General features: G+C 29.5%; 2 protein-coding genes across 3 annotated transcripts in view; both read right to left on the reverse strand.

Annotated features, from left to right (window-relative positions):
- Positions 1 to 21811, reverse strand: part of LOC122528952 (inositol-pentakisphosphate 2-kinase) — a 211599-nt gene that overhangs the window by 173313 nt on the left and 16475 nt on the right. The window lies entirely within an intron of this gene.
- LOC122528954 (protein BTG2-like) lies at positions 1203 to 8484 on the reverse strand. Its single transcript, XM_043654623.1, has one exon. It carries the CDS (start codon positions 7774 to 7776, stop codon positions 7234 to 7236), a length of 543 nt encoding a protein of 180 aa, XP_043510558.1. The 5' UTR covers positions 7777 to 8484; the 3' UTR covers positions 1203 to 7233.

Below are 21811 nucleotides of genomic sequence, written 5' to 3' on the forward strand. Positions count from 1 at the left end.
TTCAAAATAACGATCCAGTTACGGAAAACATTTTTTAATGTTTTCACACGCGTTTGAATATTTACAATTTTCGAAAAAAAAAATATCTGTACTTTCCCATACTATGATGTAGTCATCTTCAAAAAAAACGAACTTACAACTATCAAAATAGAATCTTCACGCTTTAAATTTAAAATATCGACAATTTTTCATTGTCGCTGTTAGTTACGCTCTTTGCTGTATCATCAATTGTTTGATAGCATAAGCATATAAGCATATCGTGAAAGAAACACTTATGAGAACAAAGGAAATAATTTTTTTAATATTTATTCAATTATATTTTATTTTTTAATACTAGTTTAATATTATATGAAATTTAAAAAATTTTAACAAAATCTAACCGTACAAGAATAAAAAAAATAAAATTTTATATCTAAAAATAATAATTCACGAACAAAATTTGTTGATATCTACGACTACGCTAGCAAACGATATCAGTTAATTAATTTTTTGACTTTTTTTCACATATATACATGAACTTTGAAATTATTGATAATATGTGTACAAAAAGGAGTTTTAAATATTATGATTTTAGTCAATGTCCAATAATTCTTACCGTATTACAACTACTATAATCGCGTAAAATATTAATTGCGTAATTTGTAACATTTTTTTAAATCCGAAATATTTTGATTTTCGTTTATTTTTATTAAAAATTTTGAATTTAACTAATTGTTTGTAATAATTACTTAACTGTCAAAAATTTAATTTTTAACATGTTGAAAAAATAACATTAAGACATGTCAAAATAGTAAACAAATCTTATTCCATTGAAAAATATATATTAAATATTCTTAAAAAAGTAGAATTTTTTAAGTATGATGTTTTATGAAACATTAAAACAAAAGATTTTCAGTATTCTATTTTCATTTTTACATAAAATTCTATTTTCATTTTTTATATTAAAAAAAACAAAATAAAAAAAATTGTAAATATTTGAGATTAAAAGTCGTATTATACTTTACAATAATTTATTTCACTATTTTATTTAATGATGTAATTATAGATTAATATATTAGTTTTATTAAATTAATTTAAATTCAATGACAATATTGTAAAAAATTCAACCTCCAAACATGTAAATTTATCAATTTGAGAATCACTATAAAGGAAACTGGTATTTGGGACTTCGGACAAAAATCGAAACAGTAGACACAACGATGTTTTATATTCATGAAATTTCATAAGCACGAGGCCTTTGTTTTTATTATCTCTGTACAAAAACAGTCGAAAAAATTATAGATTTCTTTTGATAAAGATTTAATTTTTTCGAGCTCACGGCGTATGTACAAGCGGGAAATGATAGACATAGTAACCTAAAAACTAAATATAATTATACATTGATATAGTAATAGATATAATAATTATAATCCATAATAATTAATAGTAAACCTACAGTCTACAGATTCGAGAGTGTACGTAATGTGTTCCTCGTGTCTGTTCCATGTATCTCGTCAAAGTGTATTCGTCTACATGTTTATGTGCATTCGTGTCTTCCACATAATGTTTTACATATGTCTTTCAATGACAGTGTACACATCGACCAAGCGAACGTTTTTTATACAATATTTTTCAAACAGATCATTTCGATTGCAATTATTTCAAAAACGTATAGTAATGTATCATGTCGTGTCATATGTGTATGTGTAAATTTGTCTGTGTCCTATATATGTCTATATCTGTCCTGTCTGTCTCTGTACGTTTGTATATGTGTAAACGAATGTTTTTTTTCTTGTGCACTGGCCAACAGGGCCGCCGAATTCGGATCTCGATGACCTTGGGTCGGTGTCTTTTTGTTTTTCGTCTTTGACGCGAATATGCATTAAAATTATTATGAATTTTTCTTAATCAGTACAATAAATTCGGCATCACAATTGTTACCACAATGGAACCCACGGCCCACTATACCCGAGTTGAGCACCCCTGTCGGGCCTCACGCTCTCTTACTGTTCATTCTTCTTTTTATGCCTCATTATGTTCTCAACCTCACCCTCTTTTTCTCTAGCTCTCTTCTTCCTTCCACGCTGTCTTTCTCTCACGCTCGCGAAAAAATGCTTTGACTTTAATTTCAACTAATCGCTTGGATTTTTCTTTTTCTCCTCTTTAGGTTATACCCTCCTCTCTCTATATATCTCTCGTGCATTCTCCTTTCTGGTGTCCCAACGAAATAATTTACTTCACAAAAAAGAAAGACACGCGGCATATACTCTGATTTCGCGCTTCATATATATTAAATTTGTAATTTTGACTATCGTCTTTCTCAATCACACAATCTTTTTTACTCAACAATCTATGTCAACAGAGAAAGCAGAGGGAACAACACACTGAAAGATATGAACGGAAGACACACATATTAATTTGTACAACAAATCTTCTTTCGAAATAATCACAAAATTGCACGCGATGCGACTGCAAAATTCAAAATAAACATATATAATTTTGCAAGTACAACTTGTGCGACTTATAATTAAACTAGCTCTAGCCAGAAGAAATTAAAACATGGTATCTTATAAATATATACATATCCAATTTCAATTTCATTTTCAAAAATAAAGAAAAATTCTCGCTTTTGTTTTACGAACTTATGATCAAAATACATCGCATATATATTAATATCGTATTTACAATTTTGTAAAATTCAGGGCACAATTTATAATCGCGCGTATTTGCATAAATAAAATTAAAATTTTTAATTACCATGATTGTTTGTACAAATGTCGTATTAAATGTATACGCAATAAATATTTTCCTGTTTGCACTTCAAAATATTTTTTCTTCTTTGCGTTTCCCTCTTCTTCCTCCCGCATGCGCTCGTCCGCATCATCCCCACTCCTGACCCATAGCACACGTACACTGTTTTCCCATGCAGAACTTTCTTTTGCTCGTGTCTCATTCAAGAACTCTCTCGCAGTTCGATCTTTTTTTTTTTTTTTAATTATTTATCTTGATTTTGTCTCATTTTATTTAAAAAAATACTGAATTAACCAAGCTAAAATCACAGACTTGCTGGTGCTTTATTCCAGCGGGTTTGTTTGTACAAATTCTTCCTGAAGGACTCTATGTATACAAGATGTGTGTGTGTATATATATATATATATGTATATATGTATACATATAAGTATGTATATATAATATATCCGTATATATATGTATATATAGTAATTACAATTCACTCGTGAAATAGTATTTTGCACTTCTTTCGCTCTCGATCTCACAATTTGTTTCGCTGAATATCCGCTTGTTTTTTCGCTCATACATTTCATATATACGTCCATTTATTACGTGTGATATACACTTGTATATTCTACATACAACAGTATATATCAAACGAGAGCATCCTATACGATATTGTGAAAATTTCGTTTCCTCATGGCTCCAACCAAAGGGCAAATAAAACGAAAAAGGAATATTTTCTAGCTTTCATCTAAAGCTGTGCTATACGATTCTACAATAAGTACTACATAGTGTGTGAGATTTTCTATGTCGCCGTTTCGTCTAACTACTTTTCAACAAATTTTTTTCAATGGGTCGTTCAGAGAGAAACGGTTTGCATTTCTGATTTTCAGAGCGAATTCAAATCTTTCCTTGTTTGTTATGTTATTTGTTACGCGCTCGGTACAATTTCGCAAACTGAGCATGTTTAGCAATTTTAATGGAATAGCTGCAAATTCGTATCAAATTTATTTGACTGCAAATTATCAAAATAAATGTATATAACATATTGATTAAAAACTGCATAATTCGAGCGATCAAACCTTTTTCAATATAAACTACAATTCGTTTACGTGAATGGGAGAACGAAAGAATCGAATTAACGCGTATAATGTTTCTATAGACACATAATGCACAATCCATAGAGGTTGATCGCTAAAATAAATAATCTAAAAATCCGTTTAAAATTGCCACGCATACTTTCCAATATAAATATATTTATTTATATATATATACTTTTAAATATTGGTATTATACAAGCATGTGCATGCGTGATCTTGTTCAAATACGTATACACACACTTTTAATTAGGTCGTCCGCACACAGAAATTGCTCATATTGTCTCTCTATTTTTAATATAATCACAGACATTGTTTCTATATAATTGCTACATACAGAATCTCCTGATTCGACACCGAACGCGACAAATTCTTCCCGTTTCCTTTTCGCTCTATTCTTCACAAACACACTTTTCTTCTCTTGTTTTTTTTTTTTTTTTACTTTTTATCACACAACACTAGTTCACGACTCCATATTATAATTATCAAACGAACGGCATTCTCTCAAATTCTTGCACATCACGGTCCAATTTTTGCGCGTAATATCACGCGAGTATCCGAACAAGTATTTACGTCACAGAAAAAAAAAGAAAGAAACAACAATACATCATCCGACGATGATTTTAATGGCATTATCAGACAATGCTTGTTTTCATATTCGACTTGGTAGTTTTTTATTGAAATCCGCGTAAGCGAGATACGCCACCGGAGAACCCATGACGAAACGATCGTATATCTATATATACATATACGAACATATGTATAATTCAATAATTTTTATCTTGAAACAGCAGAATTCCTGTCAAGAAAATTTCGATAACTCGAAAATTTCACATGTTTCCATTAAACTTTGTAGATTTGAGCAATGACAGTCTCGGGCTTTTTTCTCGATTTTTCTAGATTTTAAATGAAAACTACTCTTACAAATTGAAATACATATTTTTTATACATTTTGTAAACTATAATAAAAAATTATTAGAACGAAAATTTTCGTGATATGACAAGTCAGCAGAGTGCTAAACGATGATCTTTTATTTATGAAACAAATTTTCAACTTGGATTCGTTATAAGATGTACAGAGAAGTAGGGCTATGCGTATTAGTTCTAATAGAAAAAAAAAATGATCTCCAAAAAAAGCTTCAAAAGTTTAAAAAAAACTGAATTCTCGAGTTAGCAAAATTTTGTTGTAAATAAAATTGAAAAACACGTATGTACGTATACGTATACACACACAAAAGCGCGCGAACATGTATATTTTTTTATTTACGCATCAGATTTCTATTGCATATATTTACTTAATTGCATTCGATTATTACAACGAACGAGTAATACTTTATAAGTATATATGAATAAAATAAAGTTGCACGGCTAAATAAATTTTATAAAATAGAAAACTGAAAATAATAGGAAAGAAAAATTGTTCGGCATGAAAACGGAAGCAAACTGAATAAAGACAATGACAGCCAATTCATTAGCAATGTTGTCAAAATGCAAACTGATTGAACCGACTGAAAGATAACCACGTGATGACGGTCACTTTTTCTCACTTCCCATTCTTACCAACATATATTCTTCGATCACTCTCGTCACGTCCGAAACACCAGAAAAGATTATTTGACATATGCACGAAATACATCCCCTCTTCTTTTGAAGAAAATCACAGTTATTTATTTCATGTTTCCTTATTCTCATTTACTTCATACTTTAATACATGCATGCACATACGCTCTCTCTCTCTCTCTCTCTCTCTCTCTCTCTCTCTCTCTCTCTCTCTCTCTCATGCACTCGCTTTCTTCTTTCTTTCGCACATTCACTCACACATAATATACAACTTGACACAATATGTATATGCGAGCAATGATTTCCGTCCGCTCGCACATATATAATACATGCTTTCACATACATAATACCTATATATATGTACATATAAACTCACGCATTTTGTTAAAGGTTTGTACGTATGAAGTGTAACGTGTGTTCTTGTTGTGTCAACGACGCCAACACATGGGTCGAGTTCAAACTCGCTTGATACAACCGACGATTAATGAAACAATGGCTGATGGACGATTCAGAACGATAACGGATCACCGTAACAATAATGATTCCGACATGCTTGTTAACGCGTCCTGTGAAGAGAAGCTCCGGATCAAAGAGAAATCAAACGTCGACATCGATCGAATCAATTGTTGATGATAACAGATTTCTTCTCCATATGTTCAACGAAGTGGCAACAGAAACATGTATGCCTTTTATTCTAATATGTGTTTGGTGTAGTCTGTGTGTGGCTCAGTGGTAATTTGTATTGGCGGTGCGAGGTTAGGGAGAAAAAAATCCTTGACGAAGCTTAATCAGCGTGATGACCATACGGACAGAAGAGAGAATGCAGTATAAATATTCGTAGATTTTCCATCGAAGGGCGAATTACTACTCCTTTTTTTTTTCATCTTCATCCTGGATGTACATTCTTCATCAGGAGAGGGAGAGAATAGAACATCAGAACACGAGAGGGTTCGGAATAATCGATTACATTGATACGTAAGAGACGATCGTGGAAGAAAAGAGATTTGCGATGATAAAAACACGTTGTTGAATCCTTCCCGAGGAAGGGAGGCTCATTTCGCATTTCCTCTCACGAGAACAGAGAGGGATCAGACTGGTTCGTTGTTCCCCATTCCAGACGTAACTTCTTTTCAGGATAAACAAAGGAAGTACGCGGAGGAGAGCTGAGATCAATTTGTCTGAGAGAGATCCTCGCGGAGCTCGCTCATATTTTTTTCTCACATTTGTAAGCGCGATCTCGTCAGCAATCAGTATTTCCAACGGAAAGAACTAGAAAGACTGGATCTTTTCGCGAGACACGCCAGGACGCAAGAGAACCGCTGGTCTGGGTACACACGTTACGCGAACGCGCAGTATTCTCCTCGAACATTCGAATGATAATCGTTACCACTTTCCTTTCCATGAGTATCCTCTTTCTCTTCTTTTTTATAGTTTGACATATCTTTAGCGTAATGACTCGCGTATATATGCTGGACTAGAGTCAATCGTAAAAACGATTATTGCGAGTCACTCGGAACCCGTTGGACGATACGTATTGGACGAATTTCTTCGATAAATCGGATTTAGCCAAAAAAAAAGAAAAAATTGGTTATACACTTTTTTTTAATACATTTGCTGTCCATTGTTGATAAAACGGTGCGCACAAGAAGGAGCCTCTGTTGCACTTGATTTTCTTCGGAACTCGACTCAGAGTAGAATTAGCGCGTTCGTGTGCACGAGTGAATTATTCACCCGACCGGAAAAACGCGATCACATATCATGAAACGCATATGCTTTGATCAGTCCGAGAGCGTGATGCACATCCTATGAAAATGAAGCAAGACGCTAATATCTTCGCATCGATGAATTTGTGTGAAAAAACGCTTCAACTGGAAACGAATGCAGCGATCTGCTCGCTAAATTGCGAGTGCTCCAACAATAACGAATCCTTGCAACTCTCAAATTGTTGCTGTTGCTGCTGCTGTTGCTGCTGCTGCTGGTGATGATGATGCTGATGTTGGTGCTGATGTTGATGCTGATGTTGATGTTGAGACTCCTCAGGTTCAGGTTCTGTACGTTCGTATAGAACACAAATGGACCCATTTTCACCGATTCTATATGATACTTCCGATGGATCAATCCACATGGTAAGCTCGCTTGGGAACAAGCTGTGCAATACCGTTGGCAGTAAACCAACATTGGCGCCTGCCTGTGCAATTACTGGATCCATTTTACCGTTGATGCGTATGCAACGGTAACCGGAACCGCGATTTGGTCGATCTGGAAACCAGTGATCCCTATAACGATGACGCAGAACCTCCGTTAGAGAGGACTTGAACATCTCCAGCTGGCGTTCAGACAATTGGCCTGCCTGAAGACGTAGTAAATGCACCAAAAAATCCGCTGCTGACACAATTTCCAGTCTCATGGTTGCTATGCGATCTATGATAAAATTTTGTTAATGTTACAACGCCACTCTTCCTCTTCTGCCACTTCTTCCGTTGTTTTTTTCTCCCGAGGAAATCACGAAAGAAAATACTATATTCCTTTCGTGATTTGAGAGGTCACGGCTCGAGGGAGGCCGTTGTTGCTCACGGAATGCACACAGGAGTCTTCACAAAATGGCGTCGTCGCCACGTCGCACGATCACGTTTAGTATTTATTCGTCGACGCTCCAGCGCGAAGAGAAATATCAAGTGTTTCTCAATAGTTCTTTCGCGGCTATCGATGATTATTTTTAACATAAACAATTCGAATGTACGGAGTTCCAGCGATCGTTGCTTCTGTTTTGTTTTCAAATTTTCAAATTTGTTAGGATGGTTACTCCAAAATAACGAAATGAAGCTCTGAGAAGTCAGAGATGTTGCGATTGCGATTTTTCCAATCGTAAACGGCGGTCAAAATCGTTTTCTTCAGTCCTTCAAGTACCAGGAGAATCGACAAAGGAAACGAAACGTAAAATTCCAACGACACAGCAGCGATAACCTTCTTTTCTCCCACGCTGGTTCACTTTTCGCACTTTACGACCACGGAAAACTTTCTCGTGAAATTTAACCGACACACTTTTCTCCGACAACCGCACCCAACAATTGCCAACGACTTTCTAGTGGCAGAGACCGTCGACGCAAACGATGTAGCTTTGTCTCTTTGTTCACGCAACCTACGGTGGGGATACTATTCGCATTCTAATTGGATCATTCTGATTCCCACCATAACCATCGGTCACGTGACCATAATCTGCGCTGTTTTGGTTGCGCAAACGTTTGCAGCTGCGTCCCGAATACGGATCGTCTGCACGATTAAAGGTTCTCAAATAGTTTATACTCACATCATCCCAGGATTTGATAATTTTCTGCCCTCACAAAATTTCTCCGAAACTTGAGTTGCAGAAATTAGATGTATTGAAATATTAATGTACAATTTAAAAATTACAGAAATACCGATACTTTTCAATGTAAATAAAAATTTGTTGTAAATTTCATTTCTTGTAAATTTTGCTTCCTTTTTAAAATATACATATATAGTTGTATAAATCAAATTTAAACACGATTATATGATTCAATGCATGTATATTCAATTTAATTGTATTATTGAAAATTAAGAAATGTAAGAAATCGTTGAAAAGTTATATTGGGTGATATTCGTAATTTTCCATAATGTTAACGTTGGATATTTAATAAGTGTAATTTACCAAATATAAATTATATAGTATTGCAAAATATTTCAAATAAATATTATCAATTTTAAATGATATAGAGGTAATTTAAAATTTAGAATATAATTCAGAAAAATTTTTTAAATAAAAGAAAACATTATACCGTTTACTAAAATTATGAAGATAATATTTATTTTCGTTCAAATTAAAATTAGATAGAAATGTGTAATGAATTTCAAATAATATTATCAAAAAATAGAGTTTATATAAATTATATACATTTTTTAGAAATTATGGGTAAAGTATCCTTAGTTTTAATTATAGGTAAAGTATCCTTATATTGAAATATATTTAAAAAATCATATAAAATTACCTGAAATTGTTTGAAATAAAATTGCTTTTGCAATATTCTAAATGTAATTAAATGCTGTTAAATTTTTTCATTGTTGCAAAATTGTATGTATGTATGAATGTATTATATTTGCGCTGATAATTCTACTTTTTAAAAAGCACGAATATGCACCAAATATACATATACTGTGTACATTCATAATATAACAAATTGGAAGATATATCACGTTCCACGTGATTATTGATAACAAACTCTTTTATAATTAAACAAAAATCATGCATTTAAATTGTTAAATTTGTTTGATATCTTATTTCTACTGTTTAAAAGAAAGACAAAAATCGATTGTTTTTTAGTATTTAACGTTTACATTTAACGTTTTAAAAATTATTTTATAGTAATTAATTTTTACAAACGCATCGCTGAGACAAACTTTTGTCAAAAAAAAGAGAATATTTATTGTTCTTATTTTTCTTTTTATATTTATTGACAGATTTTTACTATATTACATGTTACATTTCATTTTTTTCTTATTTCCTAATCTTATTTTAATTATTACATTATTAATTATGTTTTCTTTCTTCGTTTATTAACGTCAACATTACATTATTAATTATGTTTTCTTTCTTCGTTTATTAACGTCAATGTAAAGTTAACAAAAAAAACGGTAAATATTGTTCATTTTACGTAATGGTTTTTTGTTTTTTATTTGTTTATTTTAAAAACTAAAAATTGTAGTAATAAATATGGCATTAATTTTTTTGTTCTAAATATTCATGCTAAACATATATGTGCTACATATGTGTGCATGCATTTTGTAATACAAATCATTTATGATATCAGTCAAATTAAATATTTGAAGTATTATCTATATATTCGAAAACAATTTTAACTTTTCAAAAAATTGCGAAATAGCTGCAATATTAATTTTATATTTATATGTGTAATTCATACATTTCTAATTTAAAACATTTCGGGATAATATTTATCGAGATTACTAGTAGATCGATTTTTATAACTTCCAGAATTTATAAATTTTTAAATTTGAAAGAGAGGATAATAAAGTGAAAAGTCAACGTTGGATAAGAATGAGAAATAAGTATAAAATTAAATGGAGCGCAAAAGAAATACAAAGGCAAGATAAAATTATAAAAGGCATATATTATAAAATTATATATGCATATATATAAATTAGATGCTGCGTTAGATTTTTTCTTTCCTTTTTGAAATTCAAAAAATTTATGTACAGTATTTCATTAAATCGGAAACGCAGTTTCACGTATCGATTTTCTCACAATTTCCTCCGTTCATATTATTCTACCGCTGCTGGGTTATTCCCCTTCCTGGACTAGCTTAATAAAAGGATACGTAGAGAATGTATATATGTACCTGATAGGGTGATCCATAATCTCCCAATGAGCATTACCGACCCCTAGAATTTAGCTATCTAAACCAAGCGAATTGACTGGATATAAAACTATCATCAACCTAGAAATGCATGCCTTATAAAATGTACCCGTGTGACGAACTATTCGCTTTTTGTAATATTAGCGACTACAAGATTGATTTCAACAGTTATACGCAACCCTTTTATTAAAAAAAACCTTACCTACCAATTGTCCAAGCCTTTTTCAAGTCTCCACATTTTCCATAGTTCCTATTGGTGATTTGAATCAGTAACTCTCAAAGTCTTTCATGTTTACATTATATAAAATCAATGAAATTTTTACTTATAAATTTAGAATCGCATAATATTTATATTATTGTAGTAGCTGAAAAATAATAAAGTATATTGAAATAAAATTTAGAAATTATAAAATATTAATTCAAACTCTTTAGTCTTAATAAAATCTATATAAATTCCCAACAACTGATTGAGAACTACTGACGGAGGGGATCGTTCAGGAAGCGAAAACCAAGTCGTGCGGCTTTAGACGCAATGGACGACGCTGTTTTACTGTACACGTTATTCCTCATTCGAATGAACTCTTGAATGTCTTCGATTAAAAATATGTAGAATGATTAGAATTGTATCTATGTTATAAAATTATACAAAGCATTTGAATGGAAATGCGTAATATAAATTAATTTCATAATTTTAATTAAAAACGAGAAATGTAACTGATGAATATAATAAATGATTTCAAAATCAAACTGGTTTAAGTAAAATTTTTAAAGAACTTGTTAAAAAATAATTTTTATAATCCTAAAATAATAACGTGTACTAATTAACAAACGTATAACGTATAGTTGTATTCATGAATTAGTATATGGATTAATTATGCCATTGCATATGATGAATTGTCATACTTCCATCACAATTATAATTTAAACGACCTCGAAATATTGTTTATTTGCATGGGATTGTAGAAACTTCGCATAAACGTAACAGTTGCACGTAAAAACAGCCACATTGTGCAACGCATGGTATAATCATGTCCAAGCTCAAGTTGGGACTGTGTGATACGAGGTATCGCAAATTTTCGCCCTGCTGTATCGTATTGTCTTGAGTATAACTAACGCTAAGATGATTCAATCGATGATTACAAATAAATACAAACCAATCAATTTGACTGTAGCTTTTATACGATATGTAAAAACGTGTTTGGGCCACTAGTATGACACATGTATACACATTATTATCGAGAGTAAAAGATATAAATATCCAGTATTTTTTACGCATTGTTACCTCAAACATGAGTAAAAATAAATATATAATATAGAAGCAACAATAAAAATGTTACGCTCAAATAAAAAATTCGCAATAGAAAATATTAACAATATAAATTCGATTTCAATCGATGTGTGATGAAAGACATACATAACCGTATATTTACGATATTTATATTATTATTTTTTAACATTTTCTTTGTGTAATAATTATATCGTGAATGTTGATAATTTCAATTTGTTTTATGTTATATTAAAATGAACAACATAATACATTCAATATATTACATATATTATATAATACATTAGAGATTACATATATAAATTAAAGATATATATTCAAAATATAAAAATGAACAATTTTTCTGATATTTTAATGGATTTAATATTCAAAATATAATCTTTTGTAATCATATTTAATAAATATGTGTACTGTAATAATATAATTAATATATTATATTAATATTACATAATTGTTGTATTTCAATGTATATAAAACACGCGCGCGCGCGCGCGTACTATACATATATATATATATTTTTACACTCAAAATGTCGTTCTTTTCTATTCATATTTAATTTTATTTTATTTAACCTAGTTAACCTAAACTAAAATTGATAGCAATGTTAATCGGAGCTCTTATCAATTATTTATCTATACTTTTCTTTTGATATATGTATCTATATATTATATTAATTATTATCTGCACAATATAAACTATATTTATTATAAAAGTGGGATTGTTATAAAATAAATGTGATATACGAGGAACTTTCTAATACGAAATTCAAATCTTACATAACATTTCCATATAGGTCTACAAGATATTTTATTACTTTCAGCCATATATAAGAGTATAACATTCTATATAAGTCTAATATCATTATATATTTACTATTATGCATATACTGTGTATCCAGTTAAAATAAGAAGAATGTAAAGTAATAGCAGTTTCTTAAACTATACAAAATGAATAATGCAAATAATGATATTTTAGTCAATAATTTGAAATTATAACGATGATATTTACAATTATTCGGTTAGTAACAAAATATATACATAAATAGAGATACTTTAAAAATTGTACACAATACAATATATAATTCGTTTCTCCCACCATTATTTATCGGTTATTAATATTTGTCAAAGTTATCAAATATTCATAAATGAATATAAATTGAAAATTAATGTGTTAAATGGTAAAGAACTATTAAGTCTTTATTAACTTCTTTAATCTCTATTTTTTCGCAATGTATTTGTATCTTTTCCTGACTTAATTGATTGGTTTCAACTCATGAAAATTTGTTAATTCATATTTTACATAATCATTTACTTATCCATATGTTTTTTTTTTTTCTGTAGCAATAGAAATACAATAAGTATGAAATTGAAACTTTGAATCCTCCATTTAAGTGAATATATTCTAGATTATATTGTTTGTCAATAGTGTTTACTAACGGCATCATAAAGTAATTGGTACCATTTATGAAAAGTTAACAGTTAATCAATAATAGAATTCATATTTCTCTTAAAATTACATTTTTAACAAAATACCTTGAATATTGTGTAAATGAACTTACAATTAGATTATTTGTAACATTTATCACATTTGTGAAATCTATAGTACGAAAGACAAAGAAGACAAAATTCTTGTGTTCATACTGTCCTTGTCTTTCATGCATAGATTTTATAAAACTAATCTCCTAAACTAATAATTTTTCGACATACATGCTACAAGTTAATACTTTTATAAAAAGAATGTTATCGATTAATGTATAAAAAAATATGATTCCATTGAAAAGAAAGTTGCATCTACATTTTGTAGCTGTATTGTTGCAATTACAAAAAAAATAAGCTTACAGAAAACTAGATCCTTTTATACCAATCAATTTTCTCCTCTACAATTTTTTACTATTTTCTACAATTTTGAAATATAATTTATTACAATTGCAAAAATCACCTGTATTGTAATTATGATTTATAATTGTGTAGAGTGTCTAAAATAATAGCATATAATCAGCTACAGGTCACATCAAACCGTTAATATTTAGATAAGACAGTTTCTATTACATTTCAATAGTTTAACTGGATTGTATGTCAGAATAAATGTAGTATTATCAAATATACATCACAAAATTTTGTACCGTGTAGAAATTTACTGTATATAAATCTGCATTGTATACAGAGTGTTCCAGTATTTCCAAGTCAAACTTTAGAAACGAAATTGAACTCTCAGTTTATATAACAATCTTTCTATTTAAAATTTTACACACAAGAACACACCGTTTGATTAGAAAATTCTAAAATACCCTGTATATTGTTAACATATTTTGCATATTTTTTGCGTATATCTACATATTTTACGTACAAAATATGCACGTAATCGTGGAAATTCGCAATCTATTAATAAGTGTAACAGCTTCAGTATGGAAGATTCTATCTTTTCTTATTATTAGGTAGTCTGACAATTAGAGGGAGTTATTGAATTTAGCCAGGATTCAATCATTATCTCTACCTGATGATGGTCTAAAGTTGCAATTCATTTAATTGATACTGAGTCAACCTCCCACAGTAATATACTAAAAATTTTCAACAGTATAACAAACATTATGAGAAATATTTCCACAAATGCCACCAATTGCTTAATGTTATTCCTGTCCCTAATCTTTACTTTTAAATTAGGTATTCCATCCAGTAGATAATTACAAACGGATTCAACCTCGTTCATCCTGTAGGTAATTGTGGAAAAAACATTCATTGAAGGATTGGAGTTACTGAGATTTCTATTCATTATTGTGGAGACTTATTCATCATTATTTACTTGGCCTGAAGTTTTACCAGTTATAATTTCGGTATAAGAAGGAAAATTATACTATCACTCTAACGAAATGTAGGTGAATTGCTAAAGGAAACAATCTTTAGATCTCTGTAATTAAATAGTTCTGGGAATTGACTATAGTCCACAGTATGTATACTGGAACAATTAGTACATCTCGATGAAGCGTCAACTTTTAATAATCACAGAATTGATGTTAATTAAATAATATTTCTCCCAATAAATTCTGCTTTTATTGATATGTATTATGTATTATATGAACATGAATGTATCTATTATGTATATATATTATGTACATATATTTTATAAGCTTTAGAAAATGTATGAAAAACAAAAATAGTATGAATACCAGAATGTTATTTTCGACTTTCTTCGTCTTTCGTATGATGAATTTTTCAAAATTAAAGTTAAAATTCTCCTAAATTAATAATTGTTCGATATATATAACTTCATACATTTTTTACAGAGAACACGAAAAAAAATATATCATTTCATTTAAAAAACTAAAGGTGACAATATCTCAATAAAAAAAGCAAAATAATACCGATTACAGTATTATACATATGCCCCACTGAAAATGATGCATTTTTGTTTGAAGTACAGTAAGTACTATTTTTTCGTACAGCAAGTAATTTGCGAGTTGTTTCAAATCATCGTATTACAAAATATGTATATACGATTACCTTATATATTTATACAAGTCTTGTTACAAATATTTCAAATTATGCAGAAATTAATTCTAATTTCACATTAATTGAAAATGATATATTGTCTATTAAAATATAAAAAATATTACAATTTACTAGATATGTAAAACATATGTATCAAGAATATCCGAACTATTTTTTTTTACGATATGATGAAATCATATAAATTTACAATAAACAAGAACATGTATCAAATAAATAGTAAGTAAAAATAAGTATTTCGCAAAGTTCAGACAAAAGTATTCTGCCAAACGTGGATGAATGATTTTTTTGTTAATAACGTGGTAAAGAATTATTAGCACTGCACATTATAATCAAGGTAATCGTAGGTAATCATTGCTACGGAAATTGCTAAACGTAAAACATCCTGCAAGGGAGAAGGAATTCGCTATATCTTTCCTTACAAAGGTATGAAAAGCAGACCTGATTTGCCAACCGTTTCGCTATGTAGAACATTTCGTTCGTAATTCCGGGAGTTTGCCGTTGCCAAGTTGGCAACTAAGAGTCGATCGATAAACTCAGATTATTCTAGCTGGCTTCGTTCCCTGCGTATATGGACAAGCTTCCAGTAAAATTTGCACATTTGTACATACTGAGAATTCGTGTATCGCTATCGGTTCTGTATCTCTCAGTAATTTAACCAATATTCCTATCAGTTTTTAGAAATTACCTTTTCCCTCGCCAACCACAATTTAACGAGAGTGATTTAACGAATGTGTTCTTTGATATCATTTACAGCAGGAAACTGAACACGAATGGATTGACGCTTTCATTTTTCTAAGTGAACTTTGCCTAATTCTTTGCTGATATACACTTAGAGTTTGTTAACAAAAATAGAAGTTGTTAATAAAATAATTCTCTATTTTCGAAGAGATTAAATTTAATATATTCTGAAAAAAATAATAAATTATTTTATTTAATTTCAGAATAAGACGATGATTCACAGACTTCGTACGTTTATACGTAATAATATCAATTATCTTCTTGACAATTTTTTTTATAAAAACAAAATTTACATGGCTCCAATTATTTTCGGAAATTTATTTAAAAAGATAAACAATTCTCGTAAAATATTCCAATTATATATATATACATGTAAAATACATACACACACGTAGTACAACATGTGTCCCAGAGAGTAAATCAGGTATTCGTTATTATTCATAAAATATAATCAAAACGAAAGATCATAATTATATAAAAAACTTATAGGAACTTCTCAACAATTTTAATAATCTTAGAATATGTTGTTAAAGTCATTATTCTGAACAACTTTTCTCTATACATGTTGATAAGAAGTCCCTTTTTCCAAATAATTATTCAAAAGATTTTGATTGAATTTCATTAAGAGAGACTACATCTATTTGTTAATATAATATATAACTTGGAAATTTAAATAGTATTTTCAATATTCTGCATATTTAATTAAATAGATAAATAAAAGCTATACAAATTAAATATGTATGCTCTTATATTTGAATACCATGCATAATTACAATATCAGTATACTGTTGTAAAAATGCGTATTTTAAAAACAGTTACACGTGTTTCTAATGCACGTGTCTCTTTATTACATATTTAAAATCATAAATAAATGTATGTAGAAATAGATACATATACTTATATTTATAGAAAAAATAGAAGAAATATAATGTAAAGAATTAAAGAATTATAGTAAATTAAAAATCATATATAAACGCAATGTGATTTCTTCATCTTTTTTATTAGGAATTTTAATATAGTAATAATATGTAATAAAAATAATAATAATTTGATAGAATAATTTAAAACGCAATAGAGGAAATAATTTTATTATTTAATTATTACTGTTATTACAATCATAATTACGTTATTACCACTGGATTCAAACTGGTTTATATTTCTTGAAATATTTTACTTATGCAAGTTGTATTATTTCGTCGTTTTAAACAAAATACATAAAAATTTTACTAATTCAATAGATGAACTACCACAATTTAAACAACAATATTTATTTCGGATTAATTTTAATATAATAAATTAATATATAATAACATATATTATTGGTAAACTTCCTAATGAATAATATATTACAACCTTCTATTTGAGCCCTTTAAATTTCAGAATAATCTCAAACACATTAATTTGTTTTGCCACTACTACTATTAATGGTGTTCCATTGTGTCACTGTAATATCATGACGTTACGTAATACAAGCTTTTTAATAAATAATTAAATTAAATTAATTCTTTTCATAATGAAGATTTTAGAAAAATATTCGAAAAATTAATGATACACTTTGAAAATGCTCATAAGTATTTATAATTTTGGAACAGTTATTTACAATTGTAACAAATCCAAGATAAATGATAATAAAATTACAAAAAATAAGATCACAATATAAAATTGATTTATAAGTGACTTATATATTAGAGCAGGATTTGTCTTACACGCAATTGAGTATGAAAATGTAATTTATTTATTGTCAACAAAATTTGTAAACTTAATTATTTATTTTTTTATTTTTTAATATTGCAAATATTAATTTTTTATAATTACGTCAATTTGGAACAAATTAAGTGGGGGAAACCGAGGGACGGATGAATTAATAGTTATTTCTAGCATGAGATTAAGTGAAAAATAGGCTAAATGATCAATGTGTGAACAATTTCTAACAAATAAAGAGAAGTACTCTAATAAATAAACAGAATTTTTTTTTAAGAAGAATTCAGAATATAAATTTTCATTTAAAAAACATTAAAGTACGCAAAAAAATATAGGGTATTACACAATCTATATCTATATAAAAAAAAAAATTTACGATAATTTATGACTGAATCAAAAGAAGAGTAAAAGGAGCGAAATATATAACAGAAATGAATGATATTTGTCAAATAAACTTTCTTTCCCTATTATAACCGGTACAATAATTTTCCACAAAGAACCATAAAGACCATAAAAGTGTAATGACGAACACTAAATCTAATCCTTCTCTTTAAAGGATTTAGTCGAATTGAATTTTTATAAAATTTTTTATAGAACTTTTATAGATTCTTCAAACTTTAATTATTTTGATTCCTTATTATTTTTTCTATTATTTTGTCCAAGTTCGAACATCAGTCAAATTGGAAGTTATATTTATCATTATCGGCACTTTCGATGATATATTCGCTGTTAATGGCCTAGGATGTCATAATTTCGTTCTCTTCGAAAAAATATTAGCGTCGAGTAACATAAATCGTATAATTAGTCAAAGGTTACCCGAAGGAAATTTTGTAACTTTATTGTTTTGTTTTCGGAATTTGATCTCACTAAAGCGCATTTAGAGTGCAAAAAAAGAATGTGAGTGAGGATCTAATAATTTCTGTGTTGAAAAGACTCAATCAATGTGCATACTTTCGATCGGATTCAGCAAGTTTAAAATCACTTGAGAATTCAACGAGTATAAATCTCTTAAGAATCGCTGTGTCCGTTACTTTGTGTAATGAGAATCACTTGTGACGTCAAAAGATACGAATCGCTACAGTCGTGTAGAGAACGAGTCGCTTTAAAGTTCAACAAGTACGAACCTGTGAGAATCGCTGCGAGACGTTCTAGAGTACGATCTAGAGTACGACTCACTCTAGAATCGCTTCGTATTTCGATCGGTGCAGATCTAAGAATCGTTTTTAGAGTCCAACCGCAGTTAACTGTATTACAAATTATAGCCGTTCTAAAGAAAGAATCTTTGACGAACAGTCAATATTAAACACACTGACATGGGAGTTGTAGCCGCGACATTTGTTTTGATCGCATTTTCATCTTGAATACTCACGGATTAGTTCATCATTTCGGGATTAACCCACTTTGAATTAATCATTCAAAGTTAACTCGGCGAATGACATGATTGTGTTGATACATTTCTTACTAAGGAATTGGTAACATTTCATACATACACCAACTATCATCGCTAGGAACTTTATGATTCTGAATTTCTTGATTAGGATCAGAACGATTGTTTATTCATTAATATTCACTACTATCTCCTACTCGATGTATAGGCACCTAACTAAAATCAATAAATTCTTAGAAATTTACTGTTCATAGTATTTTTCGTTAAAGGTATGTCTAAACAATGTATAATTATAAAAACAAATTTATCATAAAACCATTAAATTACAAAAAACAAATAGCAGATATCAAGTACGAGAAAAAGTCAAATACTTCTTTTTTTTATCGCTTCATATTCATTTTGAAATATCCCCTAATTTTTGTGAGCAGTGTATATAATACTGCCTACGTGTATAACCAACTAGGTAGAAACATTTGAGCAGAATAGAAAAAATGGAATAAGCCCTTATAATAAAGACCAAAGAAGACGCAAAATCGTATATTTCACATTATCCGTGTACTATACACATACATTTTATATATATGTACAGTGAGCAATGAAAGTATTCGAACGGCATGATAGAAAATAATTGATTATACAAAAATTGTATAATAAATTGCAATTTATTGAAACAAATTGTTATTATACTATTAAATATATGCAAAGTTAGAGAAAAATTAAACAATAAGTAAACAAATTACATAACATTGTTCACGAGTAAGTACATATAAGGCGTAACAAAAGTATTCGAACGCTGAATTATAAACACTATACATTGTAAACACAAGACTGTCGCGAGGTCTAAATGTAAACAAAAGATCTTCAGTGTATTTGAGAGCAAACGGAACCGAAAGTTAAACGTTAACCTGTAATTCAAAATAATGAGTGGTAAAACATCAGAGACAAGTAAACCCGAACGAGAAATTATAAATTAAATTGCACGAAGAAGGTAAATCATATAAAGAAATTGCTTCTCTTCTAAGCAGAAGCAAATCAACAATGCATTATATAATAAAAAAGTATAATACGAACGGAAATATTGCAAATGAACAAAGGGCTGGCCGTCCAAAAAAATTAACACCACGGGAAGAAAAACTGCTTCTGCGTGAAATAAAGAAACAGGGTGTTTCGTCCAACTGAGTACAGTGAAATATCTCGGAATGGGTTAAAGCTACTAAAAAAAATATTTATACAAATGCTGTTCAGTATAAAAAGGTGTTTTATGTAGTATTAACAATTTTTTCATTCATATAATGGTGGGAGATATTTCAAGGTCAACTCGATATTTTTAAAACAGACCATACATTTTCTTATTCATATTACGACAGCTGGTTTCAATACGAATCCAATGATCTACAATGTTGTACCGTTTTTTCTAATTAAGAACGATGAAGTTTGCGTTAGTTCACGTGACTTTCGACGCTGTCGTCCTATGCAGACGCGACGCAACCTGATGCACGATACGCTCATTTCATCATTCTTAATTTAGGACTAACTGGAAGAAATAGTACAAGACATTGTAAGTCATTGGATTCGTATTGAAACTGCTTGATCTCTTTTTTAATTGTTAGTAATTTTAGATTTCTATGAATAGCCGCATTTGTGATGCACTAGATAGCGTTAAGCATTAATCTAATTGTAAGTGCTTTGGATTGGAATTTTTTTAATATTTTCAAGTTTGGATTACTAGTAATTCTCCATAACTCTACTCCACAAGTCAACATTGGCTTTAAGATAATTTTATAAATAGTTAGTTGCGTAGAAACCAGTACATTTTGTGTAGCTTAAGATCCAGTTCTTTCTTTTTATGTGCTTTTTCTATGTTAGCTTTCTGTCCAAATTAGATGATTTTACATCTACCATGTAACTTAACACTAGGGCAGCCTCTTCTTCGTAAAAATGATATGCATAGATTTTATTTCACTAGCTTTTACTTGCATGTATTCAGCTATGTTTATATGTCTCCAGTTGCTTTCTGAAGGATTTTAAAAGCATGATCTTGATGAATTACACGATAGAAGGAAAAATACAGAACATCCATTTTTAATAATTTCACAACATGTATATATCGCACATATGCTGTTATACGTGTCATTTAAGGCAATGAAATTGTTGACTTACAAAGCAAAGATTAATTATTCGTCAAATGTTAAAAATTGACTTAAGTTAGAAATCATTCACCCTCCACAAAACAAGAAATACTCCCACTTTCCTACTTTACTCTTAATTAGCGATTTTTGTTTAGTAATTCTTATTAGTTATTTATGCATTGTAATTAGCAAATCAAATAAAATGTAAATGTAATAAAATATTATTTTAGTATGTATTATAAAAGAATGACATTATCTATATCGAGAATAAAAATGAAAATTTCTTATTTTCTTTCAGAAGTCTGT

Source organism: Frieseomelitta varia, unplaced genomic scaffold (genome assembly GCF_011392965.1).
Source record: "Frieseomelitta varia isolate USP_RPSP 00005682 unplaced genomic scaffold, Fvar_1.2 scaffold_272, whole genome shotgun sequence".
Classification (NCBI taxonomy): Eukaryota; Metazoa; Arthropoda; class Insecta; order Hymenoptera; family Apidae; genus Frieseomelitta; species Frieseomelitta varia.

Coding starts and splice junctions, on each gene's coding strand:
- LOC122528954 (XM_043654623.1), bottom strand. CDS start 7,776: ATGAGACTGGAAATTGTGTCAGCAGCGGATTTTTTGGTGCATTTACTA.